Below are 26488 nucleotides of genomic sequence, written 5' to 3' on the forward strand. Positions count from 1 at the left end.
GTCATCTAGTTCTTTTTTTTTTTTTTTTTTTTAGTTGGTCGTGGGGCTTGAACTCTGGGCTTGGGAGCTGTCCCTGCACTCTTCAGCTCAAGGTGAGCGCTCTACCACTTGAGCCACAGCGCCACTTCCTAGTTTTCTAGTGGTTTATTGGAGATCAGAGTCTCACAGACTTTTCTTGCCCAGGCTGGCTTTGAACTGTGATCCTCAGATCTCAGCCTCCTCAGTGGCTAGGATTACAGACGTGAGCCATTGGCGCCCGGCTCATCTAGTTCTTTAAAAGTTACTTTTTAAAAAGATTTTTATAAATAGTAGTTGTATGGGGTGGAAGGGATCTCATTGTAATATCACCCATCTATTGTATTGTATCCTGATCAAACCCCTGTGTCTCCTTCATCCCTTCTAATATTTCAACAGGTTTCACTGTTCTATTTTCATACAGGCATATAAATACTTTTACCATAGGAATTAATTTTTTTGTGAATCTTTAGAAAAAAATATTACAAAAGTGATGTATAGCTGGGCACCAGTGGCTCATGTCGATGATCCTAGGTTCTCAGGAGGCTGAGATCTGAGGATTGTGGATCAAAGCCAGCCCGGGCAGGAAAGGCTGAAACTCTTATCACTAGTAAGCTACTCAAAAAAACTGGAAGAGGCTCTGTGGCTCAAAGGTTAGAGTGGTACCCTTGAACATAGAAAGGCTCAGGAACAGAGCCCAGGTCCTGAGTTCAAGCCCCAGGACTGGCAAAAAAAACCAACCAAACAAACAAGTGATGTACAGTGGGGTAACAGCTACATATAAATCAAATGCTGAGTATATTTCTTTTTTGGACAATGTTGCCCAGGAATTAATTTTTTTTAAACTGGCATTTAAAGGAGGCTGAGATTGGAAGGTCATACTTCAAGACCAGCTGGAACAAAACAAAAAAAGGTTTGTGAGATCTATTCAACAGAAAAAACAAAAACAAAAACCTAAGTATAATGATGAAGTTGTCACCCCAACTACAATGGGAAGTGTAAATAGGGGAATCACAGTCCATGCCAGTGCAGTCAAAAAGCAAAATCTTGTCTCGGAACTAACCAAAGCAAAGAGTTGAAGGATTGTCTTAGGTGCTAGGGAACTTAGCAAGCAATCATGAAATCCTGAGTTCAAACCCCAGTACAACAACAACAAAAAAAAAATGGGTGGGGGTTATAGTTAACATTCAGGACTGGGATGGAACTCAGTGGTAGAGTATTTGCTTAGCATGTGCCAGGCCCTGAGTGTTCAATCCCCAGCATATCTCCCTCCCTCCCTCCTACTCTCTCTCTCTCTCTCTCTCTCTCTCTCTCTCTCTCTCTTTCTCTCTCTCCTGAGTGGCATTAAGTATATTCACACTGCTTTTCAGTATGTTGCCATTCCAGTCCATCTCCAGACTTTTTTTTTCATTTGTAGACTGAAACTTTGTAGTCATTAAATGCTATGAATTCCTGTTCCTTCCTAGTCTTCAACCCTGGCAACCATCATTCTACTTTCTCTGTAGATATGACCATTTGTATATGCCTCATACAAGTAGAATCATGTAGTATTTACTTTTTTATGACTGACTTATTTTGCTTGCCATGTCTTCACCATACTTAGCATGTTAGAATTTCTTTTTAAGGCAGAATGGTATTACATTGTATGAATGTACCATATTTATGACATTTCTGTATTTCTCTTTTATTCCATCTTTACTACCTAGCACAAATCCTTTTTTAAACTAGGATTTGTACTCAAGGCCTTGTACTTGCTAGGAAGGTGCTTTACCTCGTGAACCATACCTCTGTCCTTTTAGCCTTCTTTATTTGTTGAATAGGGCCATTGTATATGTTTTACAAGCCTGGACAGTGATTTATGCTTCTCACATAGCTAGGATGACAGTCACATACCACCGTGCCCAGCTGTTGAGGCTTCAAGCTTAGATTTGGTAATATCTTTGGAAAAGAGACTAAATATGCTAGGGATACTCAACAGTTTAGGTTGACTTTCTGGAAATAATTGATGTAGGTTCATTTCATTTGTATAGAACTGTCTTGCAAAACACTGGTGGCTCATACCTGTAATCCTTGGACTAAGGAGGCTGAGATCTGAGACTCAGTTTGGATCCAGACCATTTAGACAAATTGTTGAGATCTTGGTCTCTAATCAGTGAAAAAGCCAAATGGGAACATGAGACCCTGAGTTCAAGATCCCATACTAGCAAAAAACAACAAAGAAGAATTTAACTATGATTTTATATAGTTTTAAAACTCTAACCCTAAACAACACTCCCCTGCCCAGCCAACGAAAGAACACTAGCAGTACATTCAACAAGTCCCTTAAGGAATCAGTAAAATTGATGTAATTGTATTCTGCAAAGAAATTTTGAAACTTATATTTAAAATGATTTTGAAATTAGTAAGTGAAAACTTGACTTGGCATTGTTGGTAAGAAAATGACAAGGAAAAAAAATTACTCAAGCTACTTAGTACTCATATTTTTGTTTAAAGGGATTCTCTCACTTTTTCTTTCCTTCCTGTCCCTCTCTCCATCATCTCTAGCTGTTTACTCGGTAACTAGGAATATATTTGTACTATAACAGTCACTTAATTGGAAACGTTTGTTAGAAGGTCTTAGTGATAAGCTTAATTTTTGTTTCTGAACATTTAATGTGATAGATTGTAATTCCTCAAACTGATAGCCTAGATCAGTCAATATAATCTTGAATGTCCTACCCAGATCATTTCCTAAATGTAAGAATAAAAGTTTAAAATTTTTATTTATGCTTCATGAATATTTGTGTCTGTGGCAGATTTAAAGGGAGACTGTTCTCATCATGGTTAACAGAGGGGCCAGCATCTTCCTTTGTGGCAAAGGAGAAGTACATTGGGAAGCCTTGCTTAGAAGTTAATATTCCGGCCCAGAAATGAGATACCACTTACTTAAAACTCACTAATGACAAATAGTCATATACTCTTAACTACACAGGAGGAATGAGGGTTGGATAGGAAGTTCTACCATGTGCCTGGAGTAGGGAAGAAACAAAATATTTGCTGAGTAGCATAACAACTGTTATATAGTCTTTAAAGAATTTGGAGATTCTGTTCTTGCCTAGCATAAAATGTCCTGATTTTTTGCCTTATTGTAACATGACTTTTAGTTCTCTAGGCCATTTCTACTAACACTACAGTTTTTCAGTGTTGAACCTGAAGTGTTATTGCCCGGTAGAGAACACAATCTGGTCAGAATAGGTAGAAGAAATTGTAGGGGTTTTTGGTTTGTTTGTTTTGTTTTTTTCTTCCTTCTCCTCCCTTTTGGCAATCTGAAATCAGACTGTATGTAACCTGACAATATTCAGGTTGGTCTATCTAATAGGTATTTCATAAGTGAGGATTTAATTTTTCCTTTCATGATTTAAGTTCAGGTAGTCAAAGCATTGTAGAATACAGAGACTGAACTTTTAAAACTGACTTTCAGAAACTGTGTCATCAGGGCACATGCTTAATTGTCCCAATAAACAGATATTAAATATTCTTAAACAGTTTTGCTTTGTTTCTTTCTGTCTAGGTTTACCACAGCTCTTTAGGGACTTGCTTCAATGTTTAAGGTCTCATGTTGATACCTAAGAAATGATGAACACACATTGAAGTACTGTGGTGTAGATCATCATCATTTTTTTTGTTGTTGTTTTTTTATACCATTATTTTAAAAATTCAAACTGATGTACTGCTTCTCATTTTCAGGTAGGGTTCTTTCACAATCTACTCCTGGAACTCCATCAAAGACTATAACAATACCTGAGAGTGGTGTTATTGGATCAACTATAAATTCTACAACACAGACACCAAATAAAATAGCCATCTCACCTTTGAAATCGCCAAATAAGGTAAAAAAAAAAAAAAAAGAAAAGAAAAGAAAAAGACAAATATTGTGATTGATGCCTTTATTTTCTAACTAATCATTAAGATATTCTAGTTTTCATATATTTCCAGGGAAGTAATACACATTCAGTGAATCTTGAGTTTATTTTATAATCAAGGAATTTTAACAACAAAAATTACTTTTAAACACATGAGAACAGTAATCATTTTGCATGCTAAGATGTTTTTCATGCCAATATAAATATGAATGTAGGTTACATGTAGTTTTATGCAAAAATACTGTCTTTGGGTAAGTCACATATATAGTGATATCTAATGCATATATACTATTACATGAAATGTTAAAGTAACTTGATTTTATAGAGATTGAATTACATGATAAAACTCAGTGTTAGAAATTGCTATTGACTGCTGGTAACCTCATTTATCAGTGTTATGAAAACTTAAATATATTTCATTCATAGTATTTTAAAGTATTTTCATGATGTGTTTTCATTTTAAGGTGACAATTTTCTGTTTGGACTTCAGTCAGGTTTAGTAAGCAGTCTTAACTCATTCCCCAAAACATACAGATATCATAAAACCAGCATATAAAAATGCACAAAAAAGGTATGTTTTAAAAATTACATTGTTGCGGCTGGAAAGATGGCTCAGTGGTAGAGCACTTGCCTTGCATGCCTCTGAGGCCCTGGGTTCGATTCCTCAGCACCACATAAGCAAAAAGAAAAAAGCCAAAAGTGGCGCTGTGGCTCAAGTGTTAGAGCGCTAGCCTTGAGCTGAAGAGCTGAGGGACAGTGCCCAGGCCCAGAGTTCAGGCCCCACGACCGGACCCCCCCCCCAAAAAAAAAAAAAATTACATTGTTAAGGTAGAAATCCAAGCATTATTCTGTAAGGTGCCAGCCTCTCTTGTGATTCTGGACACTGAGTAGCAAACTGAGGATTACACTTTGAGGCCACCCCAGCCAGGAAAGTCTATGAGACTTTTATATTCAGTTGATCAAAAAGCTACAAGTGGAAGTGTGGCCATGAACAAAAAAGCTAAAGGGCAGTGCCCCAGGCTCTGAGTTCAAGCCAGAGTACCAGCAAAGCATGGGGGACGGAAGGGGCATGGAGAGAAAGAGGGAGAGAAGGAGGGAGGGACTCATAAATAAAACAAAACACTAAACATTTACCTTCCATATTATATAAATATAGTTTGTTAAAGTAGGCAGATGCCTGCCCAGTTAATATAGACAAACTTTTCTAAAATTGAATGAATTCAGATATTTAAATGCTTGCTGAATGAAATGTATAGTAATATGCACTTGGGCCAAACACCAGTAAGGTAAGTTTTTTAATTTCAAGGAATTTATTAAGGAAGTTTGAAGGAAAAAAATTAAAATTCTCCACAGAATTGTAATGATTAAAGTTGGCTTGAGCTCTGTTCTTTTTCTCTGTGTCTCTATGTATCTGTCTTTCTATATTTCTCTCTCTGTCTATGTATGTGTGTCTGTGTGTGTGTGTAAAGGTATATATAGAGAAGACAATTCAGGTTTTTGTGGTACTGGGGATTAAACTAGAGCCATATGCATGCTAAGCAAATTCTCTACTACTTGAGCATACCCCTAGCTTTTTTGTTTTATATTTTGTTTTTAAGATAGGGTCTTGCCTGGACTGGCCTCAAACTCTTGATTTTCCTACCTCCACCTACTAAGCAACTGGTATGACAAATGTGTACTACTCACTCTGTTCCGAGACTATTTGAATGATTACAAACCTTAATAGTAGGTGAGACTTATGTATGAATGAGCTTTTTGGGTTAAGATAATAGTTTATACAGAAATAAAAAGTGTGACTTATTTAGGGAGCTACACTGTTTTGGTAGTATAAGAGCTTGGGGTGCTAAGGTTAGATTGAAGATCTCATTGTCTTCAGAAATGCTTGTAGGGCAGTGGTTTTTACCCTTGTCTACACATTGTAGTTATCCAGGGAGGTTTTGATGACTGATTTTAATTCACAGTTATTCTGTTTCATCTCTTTTGAGTTTGGTCCAATATTAGCAACTGTGAGAGATAGTTTGGGTTAAGGAAGCCTGGGTTCTGGGAGAGAGTTCAGATTAGTAATCATCATCCCCCTACTGGGTTTACAGGCATGCTGGGTTTATAGGCATATACCACCACACCACCCTTACTTACCTTTTGAGATGAATTATTTTGAACTGTAGAACAGTCTTGGTTTTATTGGTCAAGATTCACAGGTATGAAAAGTTTTATTTAAAGCTGTTATTGACTTAAGCTTCCCCGGGCTCAGGGATTGGTAGTGAAGAAGATTGCACTCTCACTCTTCTACTCCCTTGTTGCCCCTTTCTTCATTTTCTCTTTCTGATTAGAAGGAAGATTTGAAGAGAAAGGATAAAGTGTTACATGACAGGGACTGTTGTTAATATAGCTGTTGCTAATATCTGTGTGTCAGGTGTCTAAATGGAACTTTAGAGTTGAATTCATAGGATGCTGTTTTGGGAGGTCCTTGTGGGTCTGTCCACAGTGCCTAGTTCTCTTGCAGCTACCTGTGCAACTTCCCTTTTAGCTCTTGCTTCCTGTAATCCATTCTATAGTCTGCTAACTGCAGGGTCCTATCAAGATGCCTTAGCCCTTGTTCTGTACTACTTGGCCAATGGAAACTCGTATAACCCCAGGGGTAGGGTGCAATTTACCTAACTGTTGTCTTCTACATTCTTTTCCTGTGATAGCTCCATCCATCTTATTTCTTTTGCTGACTTTTCAGGTCTGGGCCCAGTTTTCTGTGTTACATATTCCCCTATACTCCTGAGAATATGTGACAGCTACTCCTAAAGCCTCACTACATTGTATTGTTGTGATGGCCAAAATGGGCTTGACGGTTTATCTCAATAAGTTATGAACCAAAGATTCAATTGTCACTTGTCCCTTTTAAAATTACTGCCAGTCTTCCCAGAGGTCTTCTTGGATCACCCTTGCCTTTGTTCACTGGATTTTGTGAGAGCCCAGTTAGGTGAATGGTTCTCAGCTTTAGCTGTACTTTTTAAACACTTTGGGCCTCTTATTTCTTCTTCACCTTTCTTCTCCTTTATTCTTCTTCCTCCTCCCCCTCCTCCTCCTCTTTCTCCTTCTACTCCTTCATCCTCTTCTTCTTCCTCCCCCTCCTCCTCCTCCTTCTCCTTCTGCTCCTTCACCCTTTTCTTCTTCCTCCTCCACCTCCTCCTTTTTTTTTCCCCCCAGTCCTGGGGCTTTTAGAGTCTGGGAGTCCTAGGGCTTGAATTCAGAGTCTGGGCACTATCCTTGAGCTTCTTTTGCTCAAGGCTAGCACTCTACCATTTGAGCCACGGTGCCACTTCTGGCTTTTTTGTTTATGTGGTACTGAGGAGTGGAACCCAGGGCTTCATGCATGCCAGGCAAGCACTCTACCACTGGGCCACATTTCTAGCCCCATTTGGGTGCCTCTTCAAGATACTTATTTGCTGGCTTCTCTCCTGCCAGACCCCATTAATTCAGAACATCTAGAGCTGGACATAGGCACCAGATTTAATGTTTTAAGTGCCAACGTGTAGACCAAGGTAAAGAATCACAAAGTTGGAATATGATAGTATGAGCTAGACTAGAGCTATAGGGCTACTAGTGAAGTAAGATAGTAAGATATAAAACCCTAAAATCCTGTTATTCTCTATGTTTGTTTGTTTGAGAAAAGACTTAATGTGTAGCATTTTTTGAACCTCCTGTCTCCTGAGTGCTATGATTACAGCTGTGTACTACCACACTCAGCTTTTTTTTAAAGAAATATAAAATTATTGGGTCTGGGAAGGTGGCTCAGTGGTAGAGCGCTTGCCTTGCATGCATGAGGTCCTGGGTTTGATTCCTCAGCACCACGTAAGCAAAAAGAAAAAAGCCGGAAGTGGTGCTGTGGCTCAAGTGGTAGAGTGCTAGCCTTGAGCTGAAGAGCTGAGGGACAGTGCCCAGGCCCAGAGTTCAGGCCCCCACAACTGGACCACCCCCCCAAAAAAAAGAAATATAAAATTATTTACTACTGTTTACTACTATTCACTATTCCTAATAGAGAAAATGGTATACAATTGGGGATTATTCTGATTACAACAAAGTTGTTTTCCTGGCTTTCGCAGAACCAGTATCTCAAAACTGAAAAGACTGAGCCTCTGTGAAAGGAATGAGTTGGGGTAAAGAAAAAGCATGCAGATCAATAATGATAATTTATGTTATCAGGTCCTAAATTGTGAATATATCTAACCAGCTGATTTATTACATTTCCATGAGCCAAGCCTTAGATATTATAAGAATAAGGATGGCTTACTGCAGGCACCCTTAAATGTCTGCTTGGTCTTGCTTAGCTAATTGAAGAAAACCAAGATTTTTCTAATTTTCTGATCTGGGTGGGGAAATAGTTGATAACAACAAAATTTTTTCAGGGAATTTTGTAACTGTTTTGTAACTATTATGTTTATGTGTTTGTGGCAGAAGCAGGAAAATAAAAAATTTAGGGCCAGCCTGGGCTGCATAGAAAGTTCAAGGCTAGCCTGAGCTGTCTAGCAATTCTATCTCAAAGAAAGAAGGGCTGAGGTTGTAGATCAGAGGTACAGTGCTTGCCTACAATGTAGAATGAACCAGGTTTAATCTCTGAAACTTCAAAACAAACTTTCCCAAACAGAAACCTTCTCTGTAAATGTTTTATGTATACACACATAAATAAATGAAAACCAAATTTGGTCCTTTGATAGGGCCTTTAAAGATAAGTTCTGATTAAGTAATGACATTTAGAAAAACCAGTTATTGAATGCAGAGGAGCTGTACCATGGTATCAAATCTTTTTTCTAATGAAAGAAGCAAGTTGAAGAATCATTTATTGTTTTATTGAAAGTAACTGGTGCTTTTGATGCAAATAAATAATAAAATAATATAAAAAAGAAAACAGCTGCCTTAATATTCTGAACTACTTTCAAAACCAATGAATCCAATTTTCATTATTTTTCACTATTATTTCAAAGATTCAGATCTTACATGTGTTGTATATATGTATATATATTTGTGAGGATATATGTACATATATTTATAATACAATTATTAAGCTTTGTTTTGTGGACAAGAGTGTCTAGTTAGTCTCTCCATAAAAAAAAAATTGAGGAATCTTCTATTTCCTCTTTGCCAGCCACTGTCAGCCTCCTCTGAATCTTCTTTTTTGGGGGAGGTCCAGTCATGGGGCCTGAACTCTGGGCCTGGGCACTGTCCCTCAGCTCTTCAGCTCAAGGCTAGCGCTCTACCACTTGAGCCATAGTGCTACTTCCGGCTTTTTTCTTTTTGCTTATGTGGTGCTGGGGAATGGAACCCAGGGCCTCAGGCATGCAAGGCAAGCGCTCTACCACTGAGCCACCTTCCCAGCCCCTGAATCTTTTTTTTTTACATCATTTCTTTTACGTATTTATTTGCTACTGAAAATTATACTAAAGTATCAAAAATCTCCATTTATTACATCTGAAACATTTGAAAAGCAGAAAATAAGTCAGACATCTTCCTTACTTATTACCCAGTAGAGTTTCCATGGCTTCAAATGACCATTTCACCTTTCCTAGACTTTAGCCAACAAATTACCAACTGGCACTGAGGAAAAAGATCCATCATCCTCAGGTACCAAACTTAGAAACACTGGTGGGTGGGGCCAGGAGGGAAAACTGGGAGAGAGGGAGGGAAGAGGAGGATACTGTCCAAAAAGAAATGTACTGTTTACCTGACTTATAAAACTATAACCCTCTGTATATCACTTTTATAATAATAACTTTTTTCTTTGGCCAGTCCTGGGGCTTTAACTCAGGGCCTGAGCACTGACCCTGAGCTTCTTTTGCTCAAGGCTAGCACTCTACCACCTGAGCTACAATGCTCCTTTTGGCTTTTTCTGTGTATATGGTACTGAGGAATCCAACCCAGGGCTTCATGCATGTTAGGCAAGAGCACTTCACCACTAAGCCACATTCCCAGCCCAAAGCGTCTTTTTTTTTTTTTTTTCTTAAACCAGTCCTGGGGCTTGAACTCAGGGCCTGGGCACTGTCCCTGAGCTTTTGTGCTCAAGGCTAGCACTCTACCACTTGAGCCACAGTGCACTTCCTGCTTTTTCTGTTTATGTGGTACTGAGGAATCGAACCCAGGGCTTCATGCATGCTAAGCTAGGCAAGCACTCTATCACTAAGCCACATTCCCAGCCCATTATAAAAATTTTTTTTAAAGGCAAAAAAAACCAAAACACAAGAAACTAGAAAACTGAATCACAGTACACAAAAGATTTTCAAAATTCTGAGCATATAAAAGTTAGTGTTCTATAGCATTATGACCTTTGTTGACAACAGGCTGAATGTACTTATCAACAAGTGATTGACAGGTGTCAATCACTCCACTAGACACTGCCCTTATCAGCCCCTGAAGGTTCCTCATCTGTAGGTAGGTGGTAACTGCAGGTACATTGGAAGGGCCTTTCCTTCCTCGGAAAACTCCAGTGAGCCAGCTTTCTTTGCCGCCTTAGGGTCTCTCCCTCTCTGCCATTCTGGCTCTGGGCCCGCACGTCCAGCTTGCCAGCTTGGGCAAGATTATATAGCTGGCTGTTGAGAACAAAGCTCTGAATCAGTGCCACCACATTCTGTGAGGAGAACTTGAGGGGACGATGAGAACAGTGGGCCACGGCTCCACGCGTGGTGTTGTCTTCAGTGGACGTCTGAGAAGACGCCTGGTTCAAGGGTCCTGTAAGCACTTCAGTGGGGTCCTCCAGAAGCCCTTGTATCTGCAAAAATCTGTTTTTAAGTGCCAGCTTTTCTTCTGCTCCAGTATCACTCCCAGCCTTGGGAAAGGCAGTGTCAGCCGACTGGTTGTAAGAGCTGTTCTGTCCTTATGCTGGGGAGCTTATGCTGGAACTTCTGGCCCTGGAGACTGAGGCTGGTCCTGGAGTTCAGAGCAACTGCTGCATGTCAGTTGCTAAGGATCCTGAAGATTAGGGCCTCCTCCTCCTCAGCCATCAGGATAGCCCTGGGACTCAGGCTGGTGTTGAAGGTCTCTGAAGGGTCCATGGTGGCAAGGAAGCTGCTCACATGAAGCTCGGCAAAATTATGGGGTTCAAAAAAAGCCAGCTGAGCGTCTTTTTATTGCTTGAGACACATCAGTTGCACACTGCTGTCTGTGATACCAATTACTGATTCAGGATCCAGACCCTAGACAAAACCCCTTGGTTTGTCAGTAGCGTCTCTACTTTGATTTGCCATAATCGAATTCAGCCTGAAAAATATTTTCTTTTTTCATCATCTTTTTCTTTACCAGCTTTTTGAGAATTAAGAAATGATTTGAGGGGCTGGGAAGGTAGATAAGTGGTAGGGTGCTTGCCTTGCATGCATGAGGCGCTGGGTTTGATTCCTCAGCACCACATAAGCAGAAAAAGTCGGAAGTGGCGCTGTGGCTCAAGTGGTAGAACAGTAGCCTTGAGCTGAAGAGCTGAGGAACAGTGCCCAGGCCCAGAGTTCAGGTGCTGAGACTAGCAAAAAAAAAAAAAAAGAAAGATTTGATTAACTCTGGACAATTAACATTTTTTTCAGATTCCTGATATTGTCAATGTCTGTAAATCCCTTCCATTTAAAAAATATTCCACCTTCCCCTTCACTACTCATTGCACTAGTACTTTTTCCACCACCACAAATTCTTCAGGCTCTACCTCTCCAATTTTCTTTCTTTCTTTTCTTTACTTTTTTTTGGGTCTGGTTGTGGGGCCTGAACTCTGGGCCTGGGCGCTGTCCCTCAGCTCTTCAGCTCAAGGCTAGTGCTTTACCACTTGAGCCACAGCGCCACTTCCGGCTTTTTTTTCTTTTTGCTTATGTGGTGCTGAGGTATGGAACCCAGGGCCTCGTGCATGCAAGGCAAGCACTCTACCGCTGAGTCACCTTCCTAGCCCTTTACTTTTCTTTTTTTTGTTGATAATGGGGCTTGAACTTTGGGCCTGGGCTCTGTCCCTGGGCTCTTCAGCTCAAGGCTAGCGCTCTACCACTTGAGCCACAGTGCCATTTCAGGTTTTCTGGTGGTTTATTGGAGATCAGAGTTTCATGGCCTTCTTGCCCAGGCTGGCTTTGAACTGTGATGCTCAGATCTCAGCCTCCTGAGTAGCTAGGATTACAGGCGTGAGCCACCAGCGCCTGGCATCTCTTTGTTTTTTTTTCTGTTTTCTCCACTGAAGCTTTTGGAGGCAATTTTTCATTGCAGCCTGGATGCTCTCAGTCTCAAATTGAGGTCCTACAGCCTTTTTCCCTCCTTTTTCTTTTTTCTTTTTCTTTCTTCTTTTTAAGTAGGAGGTATGTGATGGGGAGGCTGTCTTTAGAGTGTGAAGAAGTTTATAGTTCTCAGCTGTGGAGCCTCACTTTGGCTGTATTTTAACGTAGTAGAATATGTACCATACTTACCTTTTTTTTTTTTCTTTTTTTTTTTTTGCCAGCTTGAACTTAAGACCTGGGTACTTTCCCTGAGCTTCTTTTGCTCTAGGCTAGCACTGTTATCATTTGAGCCACTGTGTCACTTCTGGCCTTGTCTGTTTATGTGGTACTGAGGAATCAAACTCAGGGCTTCATGCATGCTTGACAAGGACTCTACCATTAAGCCACATTCCCAGCCCCTGAGCTTCTTGTGCTCAAGGCTAGTGTTCTACCACTTGAACCACAGCACCACTTTTGATCTTTTCAGAGTAATTTATTGGAGATAAGAGTCTCACAGATTTTTTTTTTTTGCCTAGACTGGCTGAGAACCACGATCCTTAGATCTCAGCCTTCTGTGTAGCTAGGATTAGTAGGACAAGACTCTCTGGTTACCCCTTGTAATTGTTTGCCACTATTTTTTCCATTTTATAGTCTATCTTTATATTGTTGTTTTCTTTGCTGTGTAGAAGCTTTTTATTTAGTATTAGTTTATTGGCTACAAGTATCTCATAGACTTTTTTTTTTTTTTCTGGTCAGTCATGGAGCCTGCACTCTAGGCCTGGGCACAGTCCCTCAGCTCTTCAGCTCAAGGCTAGCGCTCTACCATTTGAGCCACAGCACCACTTCCGGCTTTTTCTGCTTATGTGGTGCTGAGGAATTGAACCCAGGGCCTCATGCATGAAAGTCAAGCACTCTACCACTGAGCCACCTTCCCAGCCCCAATGTAGAAGCTTTTTAATTAATCACTTTTGTCTACTTTGCTTTTGTTCTTTGGGCTTTTGGATATTGTTAATTCCATTGTCCTAAAACATTTTTCCTTTAGTAGTTTTATAGTTTCAGGTCTTTTTTTTTTTATATGTGATGATCTGTTTTGAGTTGAGTTTTGTAACTGATGAGACATAGGGATCTACGTTCTGCATATGGATATACACTTTTCCCAACACTTCCATTGAAAACATTTCTTCCTCCAATTCATGTTCTGAACAGTTTTGTCAAAGGTCACTTGGGTGCAGATTTGTGGATGTACTTCTAGTCCATTGGTATGTGTGTGTCTGTTTTTATGCCAATTCCATACTGTTTTGATTAGTATGTTTTGAAGTCAGTTGTGATGCCTACTGCTTTATTATTTTCCCTCAAGATTGCTTTGGCTGTTCAGTTGTGTGTGTGTCTCTGTGTGTGTTTCCACATAAATTTTAGGATTTTAAAAGTAATTCTACAAGTGTCATTGGTGTTCTTTAAAAGTATACAAAGGGGTTTCAATTCAACAAATCAGCTTATAATACATCTTCATCAGTGCACCTCTTCATTTGTTCTCTCCCATTTTTCTGAACCCATCCCCTTGCCATTAGTATTCTGATAGGGTAGTATGAGCTATCTTTCTCTCTCTCTTTACCCCCCCCCCTCTCTCTCTCTCTCTCTCTCTCTCTGTCTGTCTGTCTGTCTGTCTGTCTGTCTCTATCTATTTATAAGTATGGACATTTCAACAATAGTGTTTCTAAAAAAAAAAAATAGTGTTTCTTCCTTCCAAACCATGAACATGGATGTGTTATTTTATTTGTTTTGTTTTGATGCCTTCTAGTTTTTTCAATAAATTTTTTTTTTTTTTGTCGGTCGTGGGGCTTGAACTCTGGGCCTGGGCGCTGTCCCTCAGCTCTTCAGCTCAAGGCGAGCGCTCTACCACTTGAGCTACAGCGCCACTTCCGGTTTTTTGGTGGTTTATTGGAGATAGGAGTCTCACGGTCTCTCCTGCCTGGGCTGGCTTTGAACCACGATCCTCAGATCTCAGCCTTCTGAGTAGCTAGGATTACAGGCGTGAGCCACCAGCACCCGGCTTCAATAAAATTTTTAAATTTTGTTACTTTGATGTAGTTTGAGACGTTTCTAATAAGTTTAGATAATGAATGACTACAGATTACTAAAAATTCTTATGCATGCAGTTTAGATAGGGTCTAACTCTTTTGGAGGTGAGCTTCTTGAGTTCTCATAATAAAAATCTTTATGAGAAATGAAAAGTCATTTTTGATGGTAGAACACTGACTTTTGGCTTAAAACTGAAAAGTAATTGACATTAATATGTATGACAGTAAAATTCCTTCTGTTTATAAATGCTTGTCTGTAAGAACAATGTTTATATAGAGATTAGTATAATGTAGTCTTATGCTCTTTTACTCAAGCAACATTTAATAACAAAAATAGACATAATTTTTAAATGAGTTCCATTCATCAAATAAGATAATTCTATTTAACTCATTTTATGCTACAATAGTCATAATTTGTGTTATGTTAGTTAATTATATTAACTCAATATAAATGAAAAATTTTAATTTAAGTTGGTTTTTTTTTTTTTTTTTTTTTTTTTTTTTTTTTTGGTAGTGGGTCCTGAACTCTGGGCCTGGGTGCTGTCCCTCAGCTCTTCAGCTCAAGGCTAGAACTCTACCAAGTGCCACAGTGCCATTTCCGGCTTTTTGTGCTTATGTGGTGCTGAGGAATTGAACCCAAGGCCTCATGCATGCCAGGCTAGCAATCAACCACTGAGCCAACTTCCTAGCCCTTGGAAATGTTTTAAAATTTTCAATTTATATATCTTTTGCTTCAGAAAACATGGTAGAAAAATTTTGAGCATAAAATGCTGGATTGTGTTAACATTTTTAGAGAAGATAGAATTCAAATACAAGTTCACAGAGGGAGAAGAAAAATACACATTTTGACTGTTAAGTAACAGTTTAAAAAGAAAACTGGATTTATATTTATATTATCAATATTATCATTTGAATAAAATTATTATGTTATGGTCAGAAGGCTGAGGCAGGAAGATATGAGTTTGAGGCCAGGAAGATTATAGAGCTAAGACTATTTCAAAACTTTTTTTTTTTTTGCAAATTCTTTATTATGATTAAGTGATTGCATAATTTCCCAAATTTCACAGTATTGGGGGATAGTGATGCTTAGTTAAAGTCACAAACACATTCAAACTTTCATGAGGCAAATGGTCTATCATGGTCTATAAAATTTATGAGTTCTATGAGCTTTGACAATACAGTTATTTCTTCCACATCGGGTGATACGTACATTTCTTTTCTTTTGCATAGTGTCAGCTGTTCCCTCTTTCCCACTCATTCCCTCCCTCCCATCACTGCCATTGAGTTTTGCTTAGTTCGTTTTGATCAATGTCCAGTGCAGCTGATGGGTCCCACTGTTGTATGTTTTTCCCTGATTCCCTCTAATTCTGTGTCCTCCTCCTGGTTTCCCTCCGGTGTGCCATATCACATTTATGCCATATATGTGATCAGCAGCATGGGGTTATTTAGTAGTGATTTGACCAGATGAGTGGAGGTCTTTTGTTTCTCAAGTCTTAACTTTGTTGTATTACCTTACGTTTTGGATTTAACATCCACTTATCAGGGAGACCATGTGACCTTTGTCTCTTTGCTCTTGGCTTACCTCACTCGACATGATTTCTTTTAGTTCCATCCATTTCCCTGTAAATGGCATTATTTTGTCCTTTCTAATGGCTGCATAATGCATAATATTCCATTGTATCTAGATACCACAATTTTTGGATCCATTCATCTGTGGTGGGGAATCTGGGTTGTTTCCATATCCTGACTATTGTGAACAGTGCTGTAATAAAGATGGAGGTATATGTGTCCTTGTATATTGGTTCCTGTTGTTCAGGATAGATGCCTAGGAGTGGTATGGCTGGGTCATAGGGGAGGTCACTATTTAGCTTTCTGAGGATTCTCCAGACTGCTTTCCAAAGTGGTTGTATAAGTGTACATTCCCATCAGTAGTGTAATAGGGTTCCTCTTTCTCCACATACCCTCCAGCATTTGCCATTGGCTGACTTGAGGATGTGGGCCATTCTGACTGGGGTAAGGTGGTATCTCAGGGTTGTCTTTATTTGCATTTCCTTTACAACCAGGGATGGAGAACATTTCCTCATGTGTTTCTTTGCTGTTTTTATCTCTTCTTCTGAGAAGTCTCTCTTTAGTTCCCTTGCCCATTTAGTAATTGGTTTGTTAGGTTTGGGAGGGATTAGTTTCTTGAGTTCCCTGTATATACTGGATATTAACCCCTTGTCTGATAAATTGCTGGTAAATATTTTTTTCCCAGTTAGTTGGTTGTCTTTCTAGCTTGGTTGCTATAGCTTTAGCTGTGCAGAAACTTTTTATTTTAAGGTAGTCCCATTTGTTGAGTCTCTCTCCAATTTGTTGTGACCCTGGGACTCTGTTCAGGAAGTTCCTGCCTGTGCCTATAAGTTCAAGTGACTCTCCTACTCTGTCCTGCAGTAGTTTCAGAGATTCAGGTTTGATGTTAAGGTCTTTAATCCATTTTGAGTTGATGTTGGTGCATGGTGATAGGCTGGGGTCCACTTTTAGTTTTCTGCATGTGGCCACCCAGTTTTCCCAGCACCAGTAGTTGAAGAGGCTGTGCTTCTTCCACTGTACGTCTTTGGATCCTCTGTCAAATGTCAGCTGACTGTAGGCATGTGGTTTTATTTCTGGATCTTCTATTCTATTCCATTGGTCTTCGGGTCCATTTTTGTGCCAGTACCAGGCTGTCTTTGTTATTATGGCTCTATAATTTGAAGTCTGGCATCAAGATCCCTCCCATGTTGTCTTTTTTTTGCCTAGAATTGTTTTGGTTATTCTAGGTCTTTTCTTGTTCCATATGAATTTTTGGACCATTTTCTGTATTTCAGAAATGTACATCATTGAGATTTTAATGGAAATTGCATTGAATTTGTATATTAATTATGGCAGTATGGCCATTTTCACTATATTAAGTCTGCCTATCCAAGAGCATGGAAGATCTTTCTATTTCCTGGTGTCCTCTATAATTTCTTTAAGTTTTTATAGTTTTCATTAAATAGATCTTTTACATCTTTGGTTAGGTTAATTCCTAAATATTTTATTTTTGGGGAGGTTATTGTGAATGGGGTTGTTTCCTTTATTTCCCTTTCTGCTTGTACGTTGTTGGTGTACAGGAAGGCAACTGATTTTGTGGGTTGATTTTGTATCCTGCTTCTTTGCCGTAGTGGTTTTTGGTCAAAACTTTTTTTAAAAAGGGCTGGAGTGGCTTAATGGTAGAGTGCTCAAAATTAAAAAACAAAACAAAAACGTAGGCACCAATGGATCATGCCTATAATCCTAGCTACTCAGGAAGCTGAGATCCGAGGATCACAATTCAAAGCTAGCCAAGGCAGGAACATCCATTAGACTCTTATCTCCAATAAACTACTCAGACAAAGCCAGAAGGGCCACTATAGCTCAAGTGATAGAGCACTAACCTTAAGCATAAAAAGGCTCAGGGATACCCCCCAGGTCCTAATTTCCAGGGGAGCAGGGAACAAAAATAACAGAAGAAAAACAAAAAGTTACTGTGTTTATTTGTTTTGATTTGATGGAACATATTTTAAAAATGATGCAATAATTTTATTTTAAAATGTTAATATTTATAATAGACTAGGTTTTACAATTGGCTAAGTAAAACTTATGTTCTTTCCAGTGGTTAGTTATATTCTAGTGAATTGGGAGGGAAAAAGATGGGAAGGCAGCAGACCCAAAAGTATGTGCATTGTATCCATTCACTTCTCTAGGTAAAACTCAGTTACATGATCTAGCCTTACTGAAACAGAGATCAGGAAATATAATTTGGCTACAGACCTAGGAAGCAGAAGAGAATATGGATAGCAGTAAGCCATCTGCAGCATAATTGTTCAATATTATTTGCACAAATGTGCTTTATTACCATAGACAGTTGGCATTAGATAGGCAGGACACTGGGAGATTGAATAATGATGAAGCCTCCCTATTATGCAAAGATATTCTTCTAGCCTGTAATTACAGTGGCTATCAAGTAGTATTGCTGTCTGTGTGTGCCCTGGGCTGTGGCTATGGGAACTACAGAAAAGCTTACCGTGATTGGGCAGCTGAAATTGAATCCAAGTTAAATAATGGGTAATGCCATGATTGCTAAAGTGTGTGATGTAGAGGTGGTATAAAGTACGGAGAGGAAATAAGTCCTGGTAATCCAAAGTCTATAGCAAATGCCTACTATGTATTAGAGCTCATGCTCTTTTAGGGGAAATACTTGAGAGCAAAAATAAGACATGGAACCTAAAGTCTGTAGGTAGTGGGGAAGGGAGTATTACAGTAATGAATCAATAGTTGCACAAACATCAAACCATAAGATTAAGAAAAGGTCCATGATATCACAAGATTCTTTATACAGGGATTCGACTCCTGTTAAGATGGTTAGAGGAGGCATCCTTGAGTTAAGGCTTTATATGGATTTTTTTTTTTTTTTCTTTAGAGTAGATGATCCTTTAAAGTGAAGGAGCGAAGGGAAAGTCTGTGATGAACATATGGGACTGTAAGACACCACTTTGATTGGAATTGGTAACTCTTTGGAAGCATTGAAAAAGACTTAGGGCCAGATTATGATTATTCTACAAAACAAAGCAAATGTAGGCTTACTTTGTCATTAAATGGAATTTGGGATGATTCTGAGACAAGAGATAATAAACTGGGCACATTGGTAGCACGTGGAAAGCTGAGGCAGCAAGATTGCAAGTTTAAGACCAACCTGGACTAATAGTAAGATGTGTCTTAACAATCAAAAATGAGACACATAGTAAAGTAAGAAAGTGGAATTCACATCATATTTGTTACACTTGTGTGTCAGGTGTATCTAAAGCAAGCAGAGGCTATTGAGTATGTTTTGAACTATGGAAGCCATACTCAAAGGAAGTGATCTGTCCTGCAAAGCTGAAAGGTAACACAGGTTGGGGAAGAAAGTAGTTTCAGAAGTTGCTTGCAGGGGCTGGGAAGGTGGCTCAGCACCACATAAGCAAAAAGAAAAAAAGCTGGAAGTGGCTCTGTGGCTCAAGAGGTAGAGCACTAGTCTTGAGCGGAAGAGCTGAGGGACAGCGCCCAGGCCCAGAATTCAGGCCCCAGGACCGGACTCCCCCACCCCCCAAATAAAAAAGAAGTTGCTTGCTTTTGCTGTGAAGCTCTTACGTGATTAAATCATAGAGGTAATGAATACAAGTTTGGGATTTTTTGGTGGTGGGGAGGGAATAATACTTTGGTTTGAACTCAGGGTTTTGTCTTGTCTAGAAACATTCTTTAGGACTTAAGCCACTGTTTGAGTACCTGTTGGGTTCTAAAGCCATGTTATTTTGCTTTATTTTTCACATAAGGTCTTACAGTTTTGCCAGGGCCGGTGATCTGCCTGCCTATGCCTTTCATATAGCTGGGATTATCTACCTTGTTTAGCTTTTTTTTTGGAGATAGGATCTCACCAAATTTTGCCCAGGCTGGTCTCAAACTCAGTCTCTGTCTCTGGCACTTAGGTAGCTGGGGAGAAAAAAAAAATTCAACTGGTTTAAATCCTTTAGCTTTTAGGACTATGGACTTGGCCGATTGTCCTGCTTTCATCTCTGTTACTCTGCTTAGTTTGGAAAACTCCTGTGGCCTACAGGTCTCCTGTACTTTCAGGCCACGTGTTTTGTAGGTATTTTCTTCAAACCTGTGGCTGCACTTCTCATTTTCTGACAAGTAGGATTTTTTGTTTGTTTGTTTTCCAGTGCTGAAGATTTAGCTTAGAGCCTTATAAGAGGTTTGTTTGTTGGTTTGTTATGGCCAGTCATGGGTTTGAACCCAGAGCCTGTGCACTGTCCCTGAATTTTTCTACTCAAGGCTAGAGTCTACCACTTTTTTTTTGGGGGGGGGGTCCGGTCGTGGGGCCTGAACTCTGGGCCTGGGTGCTATCCCTCAGCTCTTCAGCTCAAGGCTAGCACTCTACCACTTGAGCCACAGCACCCACTTCCGGCTTTTTTCTTATGTGGTGCTGAGGAATCGAACCCAGGGCCTCGAGCATGCAAGGCAAGTGCTCTACCACTGAGCCACCTTCCCAGCTTGAGTCTACCACTTTGAGTCACAGCTCTACTTCTGGTGTTTTGGAGGCTAATTGGAGATCATAGACTTTCCTGCCTGGGCTGGTTTTGAACTATGATCCTCAGATCTCAGCCTCCTGAGATAGGCATGAGCCACCAGCACTCAGTGTTTTGTTTTTGTTTTAATTTAATGAAGTGTGATCTTCTGGCTTTTAAAAAATGGATTATGCTCTTGGTAGCACCATCATGAAAAGTCTGTGAAGATGGGGCTGGGAAGGGGGCTCAGTGGTGGAGTGCTTGCCTTGCATGCATGAGGCCCTGGGTTCAATTCCTCAGCACCATGTAAGCAAAAAGAAAAAACCAGAAGTGGCGCTGTGGCTCAAGTGGTAGAGCACTAGCCTTGAGCTGAAGAGCTGAGGAGCAGTGCCCAGGCCCAGAGTTCAGGACCCACGACCAACCAAAAAAAAAAAAGTCTGTAAAGAGTCATAGCTCTGATTCTGGAAAGTCATTCAACTTAAGATCAACTGAAATTTTTTCTACTTTAAGTCTTATGTGTTTTTTGTTTGTTTATTTTTGGTTTATTATCTTGTAAGAGAGTCTTACTATATAGCCCAGACTGGCCTCAAACTCTCAGCTTCCCAAATATTAAGATTAGGGGCTGGGAAGGTGGCTCAATGGTAGAGCGCTTACCTTGCATGCATGAGGCCCTGGGTTCGATTCCTCAGCACCATATAAGAAAAAAGAAAAAAGCCAGAAGTGGCGCTGTGGCTCAAGTTGTAGAGCAACTAGAGCTGAAGAGCTGAGGGACAGTGCCCAGTCCCAGAGTTCAGGCCCCATGACAGGATCCCCCCCCCCCAAAAAAAAAACCCCACAAAAACCAAATATTGAGATTATAAGTGTGTACTACTGTACCTGGCTTGACATTTTATAGCTTACATTTTATGTTGAATTTATGATCCAAAACTCTCAGTCCTCTTGCTTCAGCCTCCAAAATATTGAGATTATAGGCAAGTAGGAGCACTTGGGAGACTGAGGCCAGAGGATCTCAAATTCCAGGCCAGCTTAGGTTATATAGTAAGACCAGTCTAAAAAAGGAAAAAAAATTATACTTTAGTCAAAATATCAATAGTCTCTTCATGTATGCTTTCTCCCTTCCTGGAAACTGCTGTTCCATGCTCTGTATGATTTTCACTGCTTAAATTATCTCATAAAAGTGGACCAATAGTATTTGTCCTTAATTCATCCACATTATAGACATATCAGAATTTCCTTCATTTTTGATGCCAAACTGAAACTCACTGAAGGATGTTGAATAATAGAAAGTAAGGGGTTGGGGAAAGTGAGGCAATCAAGTGGGTCAGTCTGTTGAAAGAACTGCATAAGTATATTTGAAAAACCATAGTGAAAACCCCCTTTGAACAATTAGTATAGATCTTAAAAAATGAATGTAAAACAGATCCAGTGTGCATGTTGGTAGCAGTGGAAGTGGGAAGGGTAAGTGGAGAATATGGCTAAAATGCTTTTTTGTGCATGTGCAAAAATGGAGCTTCCTGAGACTGGTTTGGGAAGGAGAGAAGGAAGAGTGAGGGGAGAGTAAGTCTGATCAAGGTACATTGTGAGCATATATAATCCTGTGAGCAAGATAGCATCACCTTGCCTTAAAAAAAGGAAACAAGAAAAGAAAATTTTCTTGAATGTGCATGGAAAGTTTTTCTAGTAGCAGAGTATGTTCTGAGAAGTGTTCACATAAGGAATAGCCAACTTGTAACCATTCTTTCAAAGAGTGAAGTATTTCTATGCTGGCTGTCTTTATGCAGGCTTAAAGCATTAAACCTTAAAGGTTGCTTGGTATTTTAGCTGCTAAAAGTGAGGTTTTCCCCAGTGGTTGTTAAGGGTAAAGTATGACTACCTTCAAGGGAAATTCTGTTGTAGAACAATTTTTTCCCCTGATTGTGATGTTACTTACATGAATTTGTAAGTCATAAAATTATATAGAATAATACATAAAAAAGCACATATGAAAACTGGAAAAATCTAAACACAGTCTGGTCTTACAGTTCAGTCCATAGGTATTATTATACCTGATGTCAGTGTCCTGGTTTTGATAGTGTTTAGTAAGAAGTTATTCATTTGAGAGTATCAACTTTCTCAAAATACTGCTTATGCTTCTGTTTAATATTCTAAAAGTACATTTGTGTATCTTTGTAGCAAATGTGGAACTTCATTTGTTAAGAATGCTATTCAGTCAGTTAATAACTATTCATCTTACCTCTACAGTAGGAGGCAGTAGAATGTTTTTGTTAAGAGATTGGATTTTGGAGCTGGAGCTGGTTCACATCCTGGGCTGCGCTACTTGTTGGCTCTGTGACCCTGGGAAAGTTACTTAACTCTGAGATTTACTTTCTAGAATGACCATAAGAAAGATGATGCACATAGCGACTCACTTTACTGAGCATCGTAATATATGATAGGTTATCATTTGAGCTCTATAATTTAACTCATTCTGTCCTTCAAACAACCCTATGAAAAAGTACCATCTTCACACTTGCTGAAATTTCCATAGTCAAGATCACACAACTAGGAAACTGTGGAGCCTAGATTAAAACCTTGGCAGTCTGGATTTTCTGTTTTTGGCTATACAGAACTAGCTTGCTGAAGACCAACCTTCCTACCAAGGGAAACTAAAAAGCAGAAATATATTTTAAAAGTCTCTTTGGAGGTACTGTAGTCATCCCAAGGGAGCTAGGCTTTAGCAGAAGAGAGAATCCTAGAGAGTTTTCCTTCTAGACCATATGCTGATCTGTAGTTATGGGAGAAAGACTAAGAGAATAAGTGAAAGTGGCCATGGAGAAATTGAGGGCTGATCAGGACTGTCAGCCTGTAGGTCTCATTGACAAAAGTTAGAGTTCAGACCCTAAGAAGGAGAAAACCTTATAAACACCTAAGTCCTTTTACTGGGGGGGTCACTGAAGTGGTGGTCCATGGAGAAAGAATTGGTCTTTCAAGAATTAAAGCCCAGATTCTAATCCCCTCCATTTGTGATTAGCCTAGTAGAATCTGCCCTTAGTCTGAATTGCCAACCAGAAGGCAAAGTGACATCTTTTTAGCTAAATAACATCTGTTAGAGCCTCAGGTTATCTCCTGAATTTTTCACTAGTCAGCTGAGGAAATTATTCACAACTATAAGATAGATATAGGTATTAGAGTTATCAGACTCAGATGTTAATAAAAATAACTAGGATTAGCTGGGCGCAGGTGGCTCACACCTGTAATCCTAGCTACTCAGGAGGCTGAGATCTGAGAATCACAGTTCAAAGCCAGCCTGGGGAAGAAGGCCATGAAACTCTGATCTCCAATAAACTACCAGAAAACCAGAACTGGTCCGGTGCTGTGCATCAAGTGGTAGAGTGCTAGCCTTGAACTGAAGAGCCGAGGGCTGGGAAGGTGGCTCAGTGGTAGAGTGCTTGCCTTGAATGCATGAGGCCCTGGATTCGATTCCTCAGCACCACATAAGCAAAAAGAAAAAAGCCAGAAGTGGTGTTGTGGCTCAAGTGGTAGAGTGCTAGCCTTGAGCTGAAGAGCTGAGGGACAGCACCCAGCCCCAGAGTTCAGGCCCCACAACCGACAAAAAAACAAACAAACAAAAAGAACTGAAGAGCTGAAGGACAGTGCCCAGGCCCAGAGTTCAAGCCCCACGACCAATGACAACAACAACAACAACAACAACACCTAGGATTAACACATTCAAGAATATTTCCTCAAAAAATGAAAAATAAGACTACCATGTAATCCAACTCTGCCACTTTTGGAACTGTTTGTCATAATGCCAATCTGGATCTCCTGTTTCCCCTCCCTATTCAGAATAACCAAGGTGCCCATCAATTGGCTGAGACTGGGAAGATCATAATTCAAGGTGGTGATACATGCCTTAGGTCATACAATGTAGAAAGTATAGGATTTTGCCTGGGACTGACACTGGGTGGGTGATAACATTGTACTATATTGGAATTCCTGCTAAATGAGTAGATTTTTAGCTACTCTTGCCACAGAAGCACAAAAGAACTGTATGAGATTCTGGATTTGTTCATTTGCCTCACTGTTGTAACCATTTTTCTTTTGTATGTATTCTGGTAACATTATATTGTAGACTTAAAGTATACATAGTAAAATTCATTTATGAGGAAAGATATACTATGGAAACTTAGTAAGCCAGTCCTTGCATTTACTCTGTTTTTGGAACTGCCTCTGTGCCTGTTAAGTGTCCAATAACTACAGCTATGTTTGAAGCACTTTGTTCCTTAACCTAGTGCTATTTCCCACATTTGAGATGACCTGCAGCAAGGACTCTCTTGCACACAATTGAACACATTTGTCTTGTAGGTTGCTTATCTTTACAGTAGCTTACATGATTATACATATTACCTTTTATGTTTCAGTTTTCATTAATTTCAGTGACGGTTGTGCATACTGTTTTCTTTTATCCTTAACTTGATTCTGCCTTTTGGTTCTGCTGCCTAGTGATAACATGTGAGTTATTGTATGTGGATTTAGGGTCTGATACTAGAATTCTCCCCCCCCCCCCCCCCTGCCCTTCCTGGTTCTGGGGCTTGAACTCTGGGCCTGGGCACTATGAGCTTCTTTTGCTCAAGGTGAGTGCTCTACCACTTCAGCCACAGTACCACTTACTAGTTTTTGTTATTTTTTTTTTAGTAAGAGTCTCATGGGGACTTTTCTGCCCAGGCTGGCTTCTAACGCCAGTTCTCAAATCTCAGTGTCCTGAGTAGCTAGGATTACAGACATGAGGTACCTGCACCTAGCTGATACTAGAATTTTTTTTTTTGGGTCCGGTCGTGGGGCCTGAACTCTGGGCCTGGGCACTGTCCCTCAGCTCTTCAGCTCAAGACTAGTGCTCTACCACTTGAGCCACAGCGCCACTTCCAGCTTTTTTCTTTTTTCTTATGTGGTGCTGAGGAATCGAACCCAGGGCCTCATGTATGCAAGGCAAGCGCTCTACCACTGAGCCACCTTCCCAGCCCCTGATACTAGAATTTTTTAACTAAATAGTACTCCATTTTTTTTTCTGGGATTTTTCTGAACATGTTCAAAATGTCAGATTCTTTTTTTTTTTTTTTTTTTTTTTTTTTTTTTTTTTGGGGTCCGGTCGTGGGGCCTGAAAACTCTGAGCCTGGGTGCTGTCCCTCAGCTCTTTAGCTCAAGGCTAGCACTCTACCACTTGAGCCACAGCGCCACTTCCGGCTTTTTTCTTTTTGCTTATGTGGTGCTGAGGAATAGAACCCAGGGCCTCAGGCATGCAAGGCAAGTGCTCTACCACTGAACCACCTTCCCAGCCCCAGTAGTTGGTACTTTTGTACCTGGGGGATGGGTATATAATAAGCTTTTCAAAACTGACCAGACTTAAGGATACAAAAGGGGCCTTGTTTTCCTCTAGAACATGTTGAATATAAATTTTAGAGTAACTTTAGTAGAAATATATCTATTCTCTTCTCTCTCTGTTCAATGAAGTTTAGTTCTGAAAGTTTTAAAAATACATATTACAATTTTACCTGACAGTATCAAAGCTAGGTACCCATTCTTGCAAATTAACTAATTTCTTTCTAGCAAGTTTTCTGACCTGAACTATGGAGGAAATGAACTACTGGCAATTGAAGGTAGAACTTATTAATTTTGGTTTTACCCTTGTATTCATTAATGTTCTTTTTACTTTTTTTTTTTTTGTGACCAGGTTATTCCTTCCAAGAGCTTTTGATGACCTGCAGGAATACATTTTGAGCAATTATTTCAGCAATTGCAACCAGTTGCCATGAGGAGGAAGGCTAAGACCCAGATTAATGATAGCTGTGTTGTGTTGTGTTGTGTTGTTTAATAGGCAGTAAAGTCAGCTGTGCAGACCATCGCTGTTGGAGGAGTAAGCACATCACAGTTTAAGACAATTATTCCTCTGGCAACTGCTCCCAACGTCCAGCAGATTCAAGTGCCTGGAAGCAAGTTTCATTATGTACGGCTGGTTACTGCCACAACAGCCAGCAGCTCAACCCAGCCAGCCAGTCAGAATCCCAGTACGAACACTCAACCTCTTCAGCAAGGTTAGTCAAAAAAAAAAAAAAAAAAACAGCAATGGATGCCGCGCGCGCGCGTGTGTGTATTGGGGCTTGAACTCAGGACCTCACACTGCCCTTGACTTTGTTGTTCAAGGCTGGTATTTCTACCACTGAAACCATAGCTCCACTTCCAGC

The 26488-nt window shown here is 39.9% G+C and overlaps 1 protein-coding gene across 7 annotated transcripts in view; it reads left to right on the plus strand.

The window, feature by feature from the left end:
- Positions 1-26488, plus strand: part of Lin54 (lin-54 DREAM MuvB core complex component) — a 72674-nt gene that overhangs the window by 25327 nt on the left and 20859 nt on the right. For all 7 annotated transcript variants that reach the window (XM_070012791.1, XM_070012795.1, XM_070012789.1 and 4 more), the window contains exons 4-5: positions 3742-3884; positions 26122-26338. In XM_070012791.1, the coding sequence (XP_069868892.1) occupies positions 3742-3884; positions 26122-26338 (360 nt within the window). The remainder of the gene's footprint in view (positions 1-3741; positions 3885-26121; positions 26339-26488) is intronic.

The sequence above is a fragment of the Dipodomys merriami genome, unplaced genomic scaffold, assembly GCF_024711535.1.
Source record: "Dipodomys merriami isolate MVZ:Mamm:240054 unplaced genomic scaffold, mDipMer1.0.p SCAF_9, whole genome shotgun sequence".
NCBI lineage: Eukaryota > Metazoa > Chordata > Mammalia > Rodentia > Heteromyidae > Dipodomys > Dipodomys merriami.